The sequence below is a fragment of the Alligator mississippiensis genome, chromosome 10, assembly GCF_030867095.1.
Source record: "Alligator mississippiensis isolate rAllMis1 chromosome 10, rAllMis1, whole genome shotgun sequence".
NCBI lineage: Eukaryota > Metazoa > Chordata > Crocodylia > Alligatoridae > Alligator > Alligator mississippiensis.
This window is the reverse complement of record NC_081833.1, coordinates 72,647,668-72,661,598: the sequence shown is the minus strand read 5'-3', so window position 1 is coordinate 72,661,598 and position 13,931 is coordinate 72,647,668. Positions and strand designations below refer to the sequence as shown.

The following is a 13,931-nucleotide window of genomic DNA, read 5'->3' as shown; positions in this document are numbered from 1 at the left end:
ATACTGGAGTGCTAATATATAGCTAATAGTCACCTATATTGTATGTGCATCAGCTGCTATCGTGTTGAACTCCTGCGGCCTTAAGCTTCTCTAGAATCAGATCATTCTTGCTGAATTCTGTAAAACTTCACATGCTTCGGTGTTACGTATTCAGGTAAAATGGGATGATATTTCCGTCGTAATCCATTTTCTTAATGAAATACATCTTTCATGGCCACAGGGTTTGGAGCTTCTCATTGTAGTTGGCTTGATGCAATCCTGCCAATATTTAGCTAAATGCAAGCAAAACCCAAGTGTGGCTATGGGGAGTTGGAGGTGAATGATCACACCGTATTTGGTGTGGCCACTTGAACAGCTTGATACTAATGTGAGTCACCAAAACAAATGAAAGCAATCTGAACTCATACCCTGTCCATTTGAGCTTTAATTCAGTAATATGGCACAATTTTTAAAAATGGCATGATTAATTTTATAGGTTTATATTTAGGTACAGCATATTTATTTCAATGCACTCATTTTCCTTAAATCGGAGAATGTACATGGGGAAAATTGCTATATTAATACAAGATGATGCCCTTTTCCCCCCACTATGGAAAAAATGTTGCTGCAGGATTTTTTTTTTCCAAATGCAGATGTTTTAAATCAGAGTTCTCTGTCATCTTATAGTTTAAGCCCAGTTTTGACCAGCAAGTAAAATGCACATGCTGCAACTTTTGAACATGGTTGACATTTAATCCTTCAATACCCTTTTTCTGAAGCACTAGGGAAGACCTGAAAACCATGCGTGAAAAAGGGGAGAAACGACATTCTTTCCAATAGTAGGCAATGTTCTTTAAACCGTCCCCATAACTGTTGTAACAACGGGCATTTGGCATGCACTTGACAAGAGATGTTTTGCTGACGCTTCAGCCAGATAGGAAATGCAGTCTCCTTGATTGACAGACTTTGTGTCCTCCATCCTAGGATCCTGAGGGGCTTTCCGAGCGTACGTGAACTACTACTCGTGGCTGTGGTCGTTTATCCCTCTTGCATTTCAGGAGAAAAGAGATAAGGCTTTAAAGAGTTATCCAAGGTCACAGAGCAGGGAAAGAATCCTCTTAGCTGCTCTTGTATTGCAACTAAAAGCCCAGCGATGCTCCTTCAGTCAAGGTCGATGAATTCATCGACCTTAACAAAAATAAACCCGTTGCGGCTGGGTCTGGGGCAGAAGTTCCATAAAACAGTTAGACCTAAATCAGTTAAGTACATTCAACCAGGTTTATTTTTAACTAATTTCAGCCATTTTGAAACTCATTTATGTGCACTGAACTTCTGTTCTGTTCCAGGTTTAAACCGGTTTCTGATCACTTAAACCAGTTTATGTGTAACTTCTGTCCTTAGCCCTACTGTACTACCAGGCAATTGAGGCAGGCAAACAAGGTAGTCTAGATCGGTTTCTTTTTTTTTTAAATGTAAATATTTGGAAGGCTGGAAGTAGTTGCATCTTGGTGAACCCAAGTGTTTTGTTAAATCCTATGGCTAATTATAACATAAAACTTCTCCGCACTTAGCATGCAAAGCTTTGTGTTACTAAGTACTGAGCAATGAATATTGTTTAACACAATACAGTTAATAAAGTCCTACATGAGTTGGTCTGAAAAAGAGGGCGTACAAGAGAATTAATTTGCCAAATCTCTGTCAACCTGCCTTTCAAAGGTGGTTCCATAAGCTTACTCGCCTCAGCATAATTGTAGTACCTATGACATTTTGATGCACAGAAGTCCTACTTAATGGTCTCGACAGCATGTTGGATAGGTAAAAGCAGCATTGCGAGTGCAGAGATGCAGTTAGTTTGACTCTAGAGAGAGAAACTCATCCTTCCTTTCATAGAGCGCAGTAGGCTTGGTTCAGGATCAAAATAAAGACCACTTTTTACCCTTCCCCTGGATGTTTTTAGAGACCAAATATGGACTCTGGTCATTAAAATATGGAACAAATGACTGCATTGTTGAGACCATGGCATTCCTAATCACATCTAAGTAAGGTTTATGACTAATAATTCACCAGCATTACACATTACTAAACCACAGTATAAAAACTGCTGCAATACCGGATCCGTGGGATAAGGAAGTTTTGATTCCTCCTATGGATTTGAAGAGCACTGCAGACAGGCTTCTTCATTTAGCTCGACCTGCAGCAGGGGAGATGGGAGTGTACTATTTTTAATAAACAGACCTCATTCTGCCAATTTGAGGGGTATATACTCGTCAGCGACCAGAAAGTTATATATATTTTTATTACAGAAGTGCATAAAGGCCCCCATGAGGTGATGGCCCTATGGTGCTAGGTGAAGCGAAAAGTCTCTGCATCAAGGAGCTTTACAGTCCTGGGTCCACTAAAATGAATAACAGATTCGTGTCTGAGCTGCTTCTGTAAAGAGGGTGACTGGTGAGGTACAGCGTTATGCAATCTCGTTAAAAGCAGGCAATTGCACTGCAGAAAGCAAGGGTTGGTCTCCATCTCCACAGGGGGGCTTGGTATTTTTCTTGGCATCTTCCCTTTTATAAGATCTCCTGCTTTGGTATCACTGTCTGCGGCAGCAGCTGCACTACGGCCTCCGGCATGGCGCCCGAGCCTAGCTTGTAATCCTCACTTCCTGTGCTGGTAGAAGGAGAAGGGAGGGAAGTTTCAGGAGATGCTGCAGGGGAGAAAAGAAGCAAATGCAGAATTAAAACATACCCTAAAGTGACTTGTTCTAATAAGACAGTGGCTGATTACAGACCCCAGAGGCGAGTCATGAGAACCAGGATGCGAGTTTGCAAAGAGCACCAAATTCAGTGGGTCAGCTCAGGTTTTCCTAGCTATCCTCAATTGGCTTTGTTGGTTTTATGTCTAAAAAATCCTTAGTATTTTTACTGGGTAATGCACAACCCACTACACACTGCCCTATATCATGTCTTGCCTGAAGCACTTCTGAATGGAATGACTCATCTTATATTGCACCGATTCCTGCAGTGTCTGAATAGCTCTGCTTTTTACAGCTCTATCCTCATGCTGCCTCTGTGAAGTAGGAAAACGCTATTATCCCCATTTTAATAATACCTAGTGCTTCCTAACGGTAGCTCTTGCAGCCTTTTGCAGAGAAGACTGCTATCATTATCTTTATTGCACAAAGGGGGAACTGGGGCACAGGCGGACAAAGCTGCATAATCCTGTACCAGAGAGAGGAAGTGAACCCGGCACTTCCCTGGAATTAGTCTTAACAAAAAATAAAATTAAGAAAAAAGGCTCTAGCAGGGAGAGACCTTGGCCACGCATGATTAGGCAAGAGTATGGAGGCTGCCTAGACCTTCCACCCTCCTTTTGGCCATTGAGACCATTGAAAATCCAGACCAAGTCTGGAGCCTCAATGGCTATAGTTAGACGTGCCTCCAGGAATTGAACCTGAGTCTCCCACGTGGCAGATGAGGATCTTGGTAACCTTTTGCACATGCACCCTAATCCAGAAGCATTGACTGTTGCCTGCTACATGGAGAGATGGGGCCAGCTTCCCTTCCAAATGCAGGGGTTCGTTTACTGCCCTCCACCCCATATTTCTGGGATAACGGGCTCGATGAGAGGTGTGGACAATTCAGACTTTTCCTCAGCAATGTACCACGCTGCCTTTCACGTACACTGCCCTTTGATAAAGGAAAAACATTTTCACCAAGTGCTGATTGCTAATTAAAGTGCCTGACCCTGGGTGTTCTCCAGAACGTAGACTTCTCATGGTGCTGGCTCACTCAGCTGCTAAGCACCATGAAAAAGAGTTAAAACTACACTCAAATATTACTGTGCTGTGCTACGGGAGTGATCTGATCGCCATGATGGAGGGTGGGGATTAAGCTTGTGAGACCAGGGAGGGCAGCTTCCCAAATCCAATTAAATTTGAAGTCTGTGCTATGGAAAATGTTAACTGCTGCTGTATTAGTGTTATCCATCAACATATTGAATAGCGGCCTTAAGCAACCACAAAAGGAATATGAAAATCAGTTATCCAGCAGTGAGAAGCTAAAAAGGGAGGACAAAAGTTTACTAGTAGCTTTGCAAAGCCCATGCCCATTAGGAAAGGATGGAGGCTGTGCTCTTTTTTCCTCTGTTGACAATAAATTAGCTACTTCACGTACAATACAGACACTATACTAACTACAGGCACTACTTTGTGGACTTTCTTTATTCAACCTTTACTCATATAAATGAGATTACCAAAATTTTGGGCTTCTTGGAGTCATCTTAAAGTTTCAACTCCTGGAGTCATGTTACATGAAAGCTCATCTTTTATTTTTAAAAATAAGTTTCTAACCCTTGTCACTGCAGCCAGGAAACTGAGCCCCAAAGATCCAAAGGCCAGTAAAGAAGAGCCCAAAACATACAGCTTGGGAAAAAAAAGCACTGAGGGGAAATGACTGAAAAATTTGATCACTTGAAGTTGGTTTTGAATGTTAATTTTAAACAAAAATTGAGAAGAGTGAAGGAGCAGGCTGATGCTGTTAGGATGTAATGCTCCCGTGCCTTGGGCCTGCGTTTGAAGTTTCAGTTTGGCAAGACGGCCACCGGCAGCAGGGGTGGTTTTTAATTCAGTAGAGGCGCTAAAGACCTGCAATCCTGTTTTGTCCTTTCCAGTTGGATCTGACATTTAACCGACTCCATTTTACCCCCACGTTCCAACCGTGCTATTTCAATGAACAAAATTAAATAGGGCTAAGAGCATCCTGCCCGGTCCCTCCTCTGCACCCACCCCGGCCAACGTGAAGGTGGACACCTACGGTGTGGAGGAGCGTGAATCACAGAGCTCATGCTGCCTGGCAGGACGTGTCCGGGGAGAGGCTCCAGGCTGAGGCTGGCAGGTCCCGGTTGGTACTGGACATCAATAGTGGTCCCTGCAGAGGAGAACGGAAGAGAAGTCGCTCTCACACTTACTGAATGGGAAGCCAGCAGCAGCATTGCAATGATGAGTCTTGCCTATTTTTGACGTGGAAGAGCTGCTTGCGGGTGGGACGCACTTATTTAGTTGTCTTTGCCCTTGCCTAGTCACTGGGACTTTTTACCTAGGCCTTATCTCCAACCTATCCAGACAAAGCCTTGGAGTGCTGCCGTGATGCACAGTGTGCCCACGCTGCGGAAACAAGGCCCAGAAATGAGTGCAGCTCCAGCTCCGAGGCATGTATCCAGTGCTACGCCAAGCCAGCAGCCTCTATGTGCATGGAGCAGGCATGCCATGCTTCATCGTGTCACTCCCCAGCAACCATCTGAAGGTGGTGTAGGTACACCCAGTCTAACCGAAGAGCTGAACTGTGTATTCCCACTGTTGTAGTTGCTAATGAGTCACTTTGCAGCTATGTTGGCATCGGCTCCGCATAGGTTACAACTCTTTGCATGAATAGTTCCCTGCAGGTGAGCTCAGTTTATGATGCACGGGCAGGTGCTCAGCTGGCATGAATCACCGGAGTTCAAGCCACTTCAACAGAGCTATGCACCTTTACACCTGATGGTGACAAGGCCTTGAGGGGTCTTTGATACTAGGCTTAAGTCTGAAGAGTTTCCTGAGCCTCTCCTAAAACAGTTTTGGAGCTAGTGCTAGTGTTAATAGCTTTTGAAACACGCCCTTGTCAAGGCACATGTCAGAACATGTTTAAAACTGCAGCTTTTGCCAAAACCAAAATGTTTTTTTGCAGAGACAGTGATGGCATCCTTTCACAGTTGACCTATTTCTACAGAACTTTCCCTGGGAAGGTTTTAGGCCATGTGCCACAGCCTAAAGTTGGTTGGGAGCCAGCACTGGGTGGTATCGTGAAGAATAACCATCCTGCCCTTCCTTCTGCTTGACTTTGGACTAACGCAGCTAGCTTCCTCTCTCTCGGGTTGGGCAGTTCAAGATGCAAAAGACCGAGGAACAAGTTGCTCCTCTTCCTTTTTTGGAGCCAGGGACTTGAACCTTGGTCTTTTGCTCCCCACGGCAATACCAAAATCCCCACTCTTCCACTTTCTCTACATATAAGTGCGCTCTCCATTGTAGAGCAGCGGCAACCCCATCCGTTGCTACCTCTCAAAATGATTACTTGCTCAGTCCGGGGGCTCTTACCTCCCAGAAGCATCTCCTGCAGCAAGCTGTCAATCCGCGCCACGCCAAAGAGTTTCACAAACTGGACCTGTTCAATCATCTGCCAAGTGATGCTCTGCAGCGGCGGCAGGAGGAGAAGGATGTCGCTGAACCTCCCTCGGGAGTCGTACTGCCGGTCGTTGATGTAGTCCTCCAGGTTAACCTGTACCTGGAATCGCATGTTCTTCACCTTCCCGGACTCACTCAGGCCTTTGCAATCTGGGAGAAAGAAGAACAGCAATAAGAACTATTTATATCCAATTCGGAGGCAAAGCCGGAACAACTCTTGTGAGTCATTCCTGCTCTGTAAAGGAAAGAAGATTAAACACAGGTGACCTTTTTTTAACATCTATCTTTTAGATCGCATGTTGCGACGCCTCCAGGGTAATATGACAGCTCAATGTTAACCTGTCGGTAGTTCACATCTGATTAAGATAAAAAATATCAAGAAAGAACGGTAGGAAAATACAAGCTTGAGTCAGGTGGATATGTCTGGCTGAAACCATTAACACTCAAAAGGCAAGGAAAGTTTTGGGTTTTTTTAATAGGAACTTCTGATTATTTTTTGTCTGCTTCTTAATAAATGGCCTGATTTCCCAGAAGGGTTGAGCACCCAGCTGAACCCACTGACGGCAAGGCGTGCTTAGCACTTCAGAAAAGCAGGCCATTTCTTTTGAAACTTAAATAAGGATTCAGGAACCTGTCTTGCCTTTCAAAAACCTTGCCTGTGATTTTTAGTGATTGGTGTTGATCAGGGTAGGGGGGGTCTCTCAAATCACTCAGAGAATATGGGTTCCTGAACTGTCTCACCAAAGTGTTGTAGATAAAGCTGAGTGGATCGGGAGCGATTCAAAGGTGAGGCCACCAGGAATAATCTTGTACCAGAGGCACTTCCCAACCACAGGGCAACCTGGAGTGGGACGGAGGCTTTCGGCTGTGCCAACAACTCAAGGGACCTTGTGATGTCTGCCTTCTTTATTGCAGAGCATGATGTTTATGCAACCTTTACTTGCACTGCAATTCTCCATGAGTCCTTAATAACCTTGTCCTCTTCTAGTGGCCTGGAGAGTGAGCTGCTGGGAAATTCCCAAAGACCTGAGCAGCTACAAACACTGCTGGACTTGTCGGATGAGGAGCCTGGCACTTATTCTGCTTGAGACAACGATCATCAAAGTGATGGAGTAAGGAGCCACCCTGAGAGGCATTGCTTCATGTCTGTGTTCCTCCAGACACAAGAAATGGCTAAAGGGACCATAATATAATACAAGGACCATATGGTGACAGGTAAGAGTCCATAGAAAAATACATCACTCGCTTGTCTTTGTCCTAGCTGTAAAGTGGACGTAGTGCTTCCCCAGCTAGATAGATTGAGGTGTGAGGCAAAGCCCTGATCTATGATGGCAATAGGTATCCAGTGGTGACTGAGTCCTAGGGCCGCTTGATAAATCAGCCATCCCCAAGAGCTCTCCCCTGGGGAGGCAAAGAAAGGAGGCCTGGTTCACCCAGTGTCTTTCTCTAGCTTTCTCCATAGGCAGGAGCAACACCGAAACCTTTTCCTTTCCTGCAGTGGTGCCAAAACCTGAGGCTGCAGCATCCGATTTGGGTCTCAGCTCTCTCTCTTAATTCAGCCTGTTGCTCTCGTTGGTGTATAGACTGCAGCTGATGTCACAGCTGGTTGTATATTCACATTATGTCACTGTTATACACAAATGGCACTGGTTACAGCTGGTAAAAACACCTGCATCTTCAATTCAGGTCAGCAACGGTCGCCAAAAGTTGGGGAGAATATCTTCATGTCTCCTTTCTAATTAGAAATACACCTCCAGTTTCATAAGTCAGGTGACATTTGTGTTTTGCTCTTAAAAAAGCTCAAATCAGTGTTAATTCTCCTTGAATAAATAGGCAATGTTCCATGACCACCACATGCGGTCCAGCCTAGAGGGACGTTGGGACTGAAAGAGCCCTAAGCAACCGGTTCAGGGTAGGTTATCTCTTTGCAGCTCTGTGTTCATGCAGGTACAATAGGAAGGGCTCAGATGCTAGCATGAAAGATCAGGTGAGTCACGCAGATAGGTGCATGCTGGGGGAACAGGCAGCTAGGCAGGCACAGCTATGTAGGGGCATTTTATCTCGAGAAGCACCCGGTGTCTTACCTCTACGACAAGCCGCACCTTTGGCTTGCACCAGAGGGTTACATCCTCTTGGTACTGAGTCAAAGGATTTACGTCTAAAGGATTACAAGCATCCAGGATAGCAGCAGGAACTGCGCGTACTTATGAGTGCTCATGATCTAACCTTGTGTGGTTTTTAATGCTCCTCTGTTCCCTGCGTGGCTGCCTGGTCTGTGGCAGAGCTGATTCACTAGCCTTCTGCACCATTCAGGCATGGCCTACGCGGCCTCTTCCCTTTCGAACTGATGTGTATCACTGAGGCCAAAGCTCAATTCCTACAGAGTTTTGCATGTCTCTCAGGCAGGCGCTAGCATCTTGTAAATAATAGAGAAATGGGCAAGAAAGAATCACTTGAAACTTGCCCCGACTGCACCTCCTGCAGCAGGTGATCAGTTGGAAAGCAGAGTTGTTGCCTGCTGTGACTCATGGGTGCTGGGAGGCATAGTCTGGATAAAACCTTCCCCACGTTCTCAAAACACAGCTAGTCGTATCAACCTTTGTCTCCCCTCAGGGAGCCCCATCGCAAGGCTTGCAAAGGAGAGGAGCAACACAACAGTATTGGCGCTATCAAGAAATGCTAGAAGCAGTGCCATTCGGACGACATCCAAAGTAGCATTGAACTTATACACAAGTTGGGTCCAGGTTCCACTTACGGTAGACTAGGATCTCCCTGTGCGTGTAGGTGCTAGAAGAGGGCTTGCCACCTTTCAGGCCAACGGTCTGGCTGTGAAAACACTGTCACTGGGAGCAAGAAACTGGATGACCTTGCTCCAAGGGGATTGGAGCGTGTATCTCCAGCTTTCTCGCCAAGTGACCTGAACACCAGGCCACAGATCAGATATTGCTGTCTTCAGCCTTCCTCCTGAAGCTGCCCCACAGCTAACTGCGTTTGCTAGACGTGCATAAATCAAATGCATAAACAGAATGGTTTCGGTGGGGTATGTGCCCAACCTAGCACTCAGAGTGCTGCTTTCTTGCAACCATCTCCCTGCACATCCTCTCTGTTTTAATGCTTTCCTCCTGGTCACCTAGTGTATCCGTTTCAAGAGGTGTACTAATAAGTGCTCTGGATAAAAAAACAACCAGTAGGTTGGCTTCTGCCTCACTCAGGGCCAGAAACCTCACCCAGCCACAGCAACAGCCATCTCACTGAGTCACCCTCTCTGCTTGCTGCAACAGGTCTTCCTGGCCCCACATAACTTTCCCTTTGGGGTGCCCTGTAAGCCAGCTACAAGAGGAGCAGCAGCGGAGGGTAAAACCTTCTGCCTCATTCAGGTACTGAACCTCCACCCTCATCAAGCCAGCCAGACACCCACTTTTAGCCTCAAATATCATCACTCCCTGATTTTCCAGTAAGCCAAGCTTCAAGAAGAGAGCTGTCAGATGCTCCATGCAGCCTGGGGAGTACAGCGCTGTGCTGGGAAGCTATAGATACAGCTTCAAAGCTCATTGAGTAATGGGTTTGAAGCATGAGGCTATTAGGCTAAAGGATGGGGAGAGTCCTCCTCTCCCCCCCACCTGTTTTTTTGGCAGCTAAAGCTTCTGAATTAGGTGTTATGTGTAGGCTCAGGCACCCACACAGTCAGGCTGCAGCCTACTGAGCATGGTCAGTAGAGCAGCACAGGTCCTAGTTTTGTCAAACTCAAATCTTAAGTGCCAAAAATTGCCATTATGCAGCTACTAATTGCTGATTTCATAGACATTCAGGCTGGAAGGGACCTTGCAAGATCATCAGTTCTAGCCCCCTGCCCCAGGGGCAGGAAGTCAGCTAGGGTCAAAGGATCCCAGCAAGATTGGACACTTTCAAGAAACATTTGGATGCCTAGGGTGAAGGCAGAATAAGATCGGCCTGGAATCGATGCCTTTTCATGCCTCATTGCACCCACTCCCGTCCCCTTTTATTTCCCTTTGAACCTTACTATCATGGTGATGCCTCAGTAAATCTTACCTGGGTCAAAGAAGATGATGGCTTTGAGGCAAGCATACTCATTATCGTCGATCTGAATGTCCCGGAGGGGTTTCACCAGCTCATCCAGGATCCTCATGGCTACGCGAGCAATTTCCATCTCTGGGCAGTGCATCGGGATGATGAAGTCATTCCCTGCGCAGATAAGAGAACATCTGTATCACCCGATTGCAGCAGATACAGCGAGTTATCAAACCCCTGCTTCTTTGGCTGGCCAGAGCCTTGTTTTCAGACCACAGCACATCCCCATCCGCCTCATTTTCATGTATAATTTCATAAAGCAATGTGGTAGCACATGCATCTGTGTCCTTAATTACCCACTGAGCTTAGAATATGCCCCCCTAGTTAATACGTGTTGATTTACAGACATTTTTACCCTTTGAGTGTTCACGTACCAAAACAATTATAAAAGTGGGGACTTGAACCTGCATGTCATGCTCCCTAGAAAAGGGCATAAGCTACCAAGCCACAGGCTTGGCATTACTCAGTGTATTCTCCAATTCTCCTTTTGAAGCTTCCCCGCTGACTAGCTGGTAGGATAAACTGTACAGGGCCAGGAGGGATGGTGGCTCATTGCAGTTGGTGGGTGGTGGGGGGGAAGTTTGCTGATGTCTCATACTTTTGGATAAACAGTTCAATATTTAAAGCTGAGACTATTTTTCCTATGTGCAAGATGAAATGCCAAGGAATTATCTGACGTGGTATTTTCCTCTATGTTTTATCTAACTCTTTAGTATTTCTAAAGGGCCCATCACCTTGCTTTCAAAGCACAAGGATGGAAATGCTCATTTTCTCAATGCTCAGTCTGTAGGGCAGATTAATATTGGTGGCCAGGTGCTGGCTCCTCGGGAAACATCACTGCGTCTTCAGCTTCAAGTCATTGAGCAGATTCAATGAAACTGGACTGATTCATGCATGTGCAGCATAAGGTAGGATCAGTCCGTTTTCTATGATTGTATGAAAGATGCCTGAAAGATAAGTTTGGAAAGGACCTCAGGAGGTCACATCTAGTCTAGTCCCCTGCTCAAAGCAGGACCAGTCCCAATTAAATCATCCCAGCCAAGGCTTTGTCTAACCAGGTCTGAAAAACCTCCAAGGATGGAGCGTCTACCACCTCTCTGGGTAACCTGCTCCAGTGCTTCAGCACCCCACTAGTGAGAGAGTTTATCCTAATATCCAACCTCAACTTCCCTTGCTGCAACTTGAGATTATAGATGTATCCTAGCCTGGATCCATTCAGGGAGTTTTACAGAGCCAACAGCATGCACATTATCACTGCATTGTCTTCCCAGGGTGAGCCAATCTCCATGGCCATTAAAAACCTCTTGAGAGCGGCTGCGAGGCAACACAGGCAGGATGCCAGAGAAGGAGAGTCCTGGCCTCTGGCTGTTTTGTATCAGGTCAGACACGGGGGCTCACTGGGAACCACACGCATGGACCTGTTTATCTTCTTTAAAAGACCCTTCAGCAGGAACATCCTCAAAGAGAAGTTCAAGGAGATTATCTTCCCTACATCCAGTCTGTGGGGGTTTTGGGGGGATGGAAAGTAGCCTAAGCTCCTTGGAGAAGGAGCATAATTTCAAGCATAGCTTGCAGGTTTCTTCCTCCCACCCTGCTCTCAGAAGAGCGTGCCAAGGACGTGCTGCTCTGCAGCTAATTACGTGGCTCGTTTCGAAGCAGGGCGGAAGCTGTAGCCACGGGGGGGACGGGAACTGCATCTCTCCATGTTCTTGGTACTGGTAATTGGAGCCCAGATGCTCAAAGGTCTCTTGGGGCCAGGATAACCCTGGTAACTTGGCTTACAAAACACAGGGCTTTCTCTTTGCATTTGAATATATTTTCTCAGTGGTAAAAAAAGACTAATTTTCCCTCGGATCCTGAATTAGTAATAGAGCAATTTGTTAGCTAAAAGGCGAAGCTTCTGCTTATTTATCTCGTCTTTCATCCAGAAAGCTCCCCAAGCACTTTAGTTTACAAACAGACGCGCAGTCTGCATCCATTTTGTCCACCGCAGCAGTGAGGCCATCTCTAGGGAGATGCGTGTCAGCAATTTGACTGCATAAGCAGTAAAATATACCTTCGCTGGCTGAATGCAGGGCACATTTAAGGGAAGTAGGAGGCGTAGTCATTACCCAGCAGGTAACTCTGGGCAAGCTACAAAGCAATAATTAATTATATTATTTTACCTAATAATAGGAAATCTGTATACGGTATCGACCGCTTAGCAACTCCCAGGAGCAGGTGTTCCCCGGCGTGGGCTCTGAGCAAGGCAACCTGCGGATCAAACAGGAGAAAGGAGCTGTTACATTTCCAAAGCAAACCAAGGAACGGGCAGGCATTGTACCGCATGAGCCAAATTCTGCTCCTGCTTACGCTGGTAGGAAGGCGGTGTAGCAATGCTGAACTCAGCAATTATCCTGAATCAGCCAGGGGTAACTGAGAACAGATGCTGACATCAACAAACTGTGCTTTGAGATCTAATGATGAAAAGTGCTGTATAACAGCAAGGCGATATTAGATCTCTAGTCTTCCCAAGTCCGCCATTAGTTGAAGCCAAAACCCCACAACAAGAACAAAGGAGGACATTTTTTTCCTGCCCTGGATATAAGAGGCTTTTATGTTTCACCAGCATAAAGAGGAAGGGCAAGAAAAACCCATGTCCTTTTTTCTTTTTTTTTTAACTTCATTGCCTGTACTGGCTCAACTGATTGCATATATTCTGCTGCATGCTTCAGGTGGGATAATACAGTAATAATAGGCATTGTTTCTGAAAGGCAGAATGAAGAAAAAAAGATTTGTCCAGAGTTATAGCTGCATGGACCAGGGGCAGACTAAATAGTACATAAGAAGATATGTATTGCCGTTTGCTGGATCAGACTATAGGTCCATCTTCCCCAGTCCCCTTTTTCACACAGATGCTGAAGGGGAGGGTGAACTGGGTCTGACCAGGGTTTCTTTCCACTGTTCCTCTCTCATTTGCAGTCTCCAATATTTAAGGTATAAGGGGCACGTCTACACGTTCATTAATGTGCAGTAGTTACTGTGCATTTAATTTAGTTATTGCACATTTAGTTAGTGCTTCATTAAGCAAATACTAGAGTTACTGCACAGTAGCACCAACGAATGTCCTTTTAGTTTGCAGGAGCCTAATAATACTGCACATTAGTGTATTAGCACTGTCCATGCAGTGTTGTGCTGCTGTCCAGCGTTATTAGGCTAGTGCGCATTAAGCGTCTCATGTAGATGCACCCAGGATGTTCCACTTCAGAGGCTGTATCCCTAACTCCCATGCTACTGATGCCCCTTTCCTCCAAGAACTTGTCCGATCCCTTTTTGAATCTGGCTAAACTGTCGGCTTCCACCACATCTGGCGGCAACGAGTTCAGCATTTGAATTACATGCCGTGTAAAAAAAACCCAAACTTCCTTGTGTTAGTTTGATCTTCCTTTGTGTTAGTAATGCAACAGCTGCTGCACTGTGGAGCAGGATTCAAAGCAGGCTGCTTCTATCCCAGGCAGAAAATCAGCCTTTCCCCTGAATACACCCCCCAATTTCAGGGGACTGTTTTTTTGGGGGGGAAGGGGCATGTTGTATACAGGAAAATATGGTATTTTTTTCTCGATTTCAGCACGTGGCATCACTTTGTAACAATCAAATCCTAGTTCTTTATAATCCC

General features: G+C 45.7%; 1 protein-coding gene across 1 annotated transcript in view; it reads right to left on the bottom strand.

Annotated features, from left to right (window-relative positions):
- Positions 1-406: 406 nt before the first annotated feature.
- The window catches only part of LOC102558279 (hepatocyte nuclear factor 4-beta), a 39,509-nt gene continuing 25,984 nt past the window's right edge, over positions 407-13,931 (bottom strand). The window contains exons 6-10 of the mRNA XM_014609275.3: positions 12,442-12,529; positions 10,238-10,390; positions 6,101-6,337; positions 4,785-4,898; positions 407-2,677 (exon numbers count right to left, since the gene is read on the bottom strand). Of these exons, the coding sequence (XP_014464761.1) occupies positions 2,541-2,677; positions 4,785-4,898; positions 6,101-6,337; positions 10,238-10,390; positions 12,442-12,529 (729 nt within the window). The 3' untranslated portion in view covers positions 407-2,540. The remainder of the gene's footprint in view (positions 2,678-4,784; positions 4,899-6,100; positions 6,338-10,237; positions 10,391-12,441; positions 12,530-13,931) is intronic.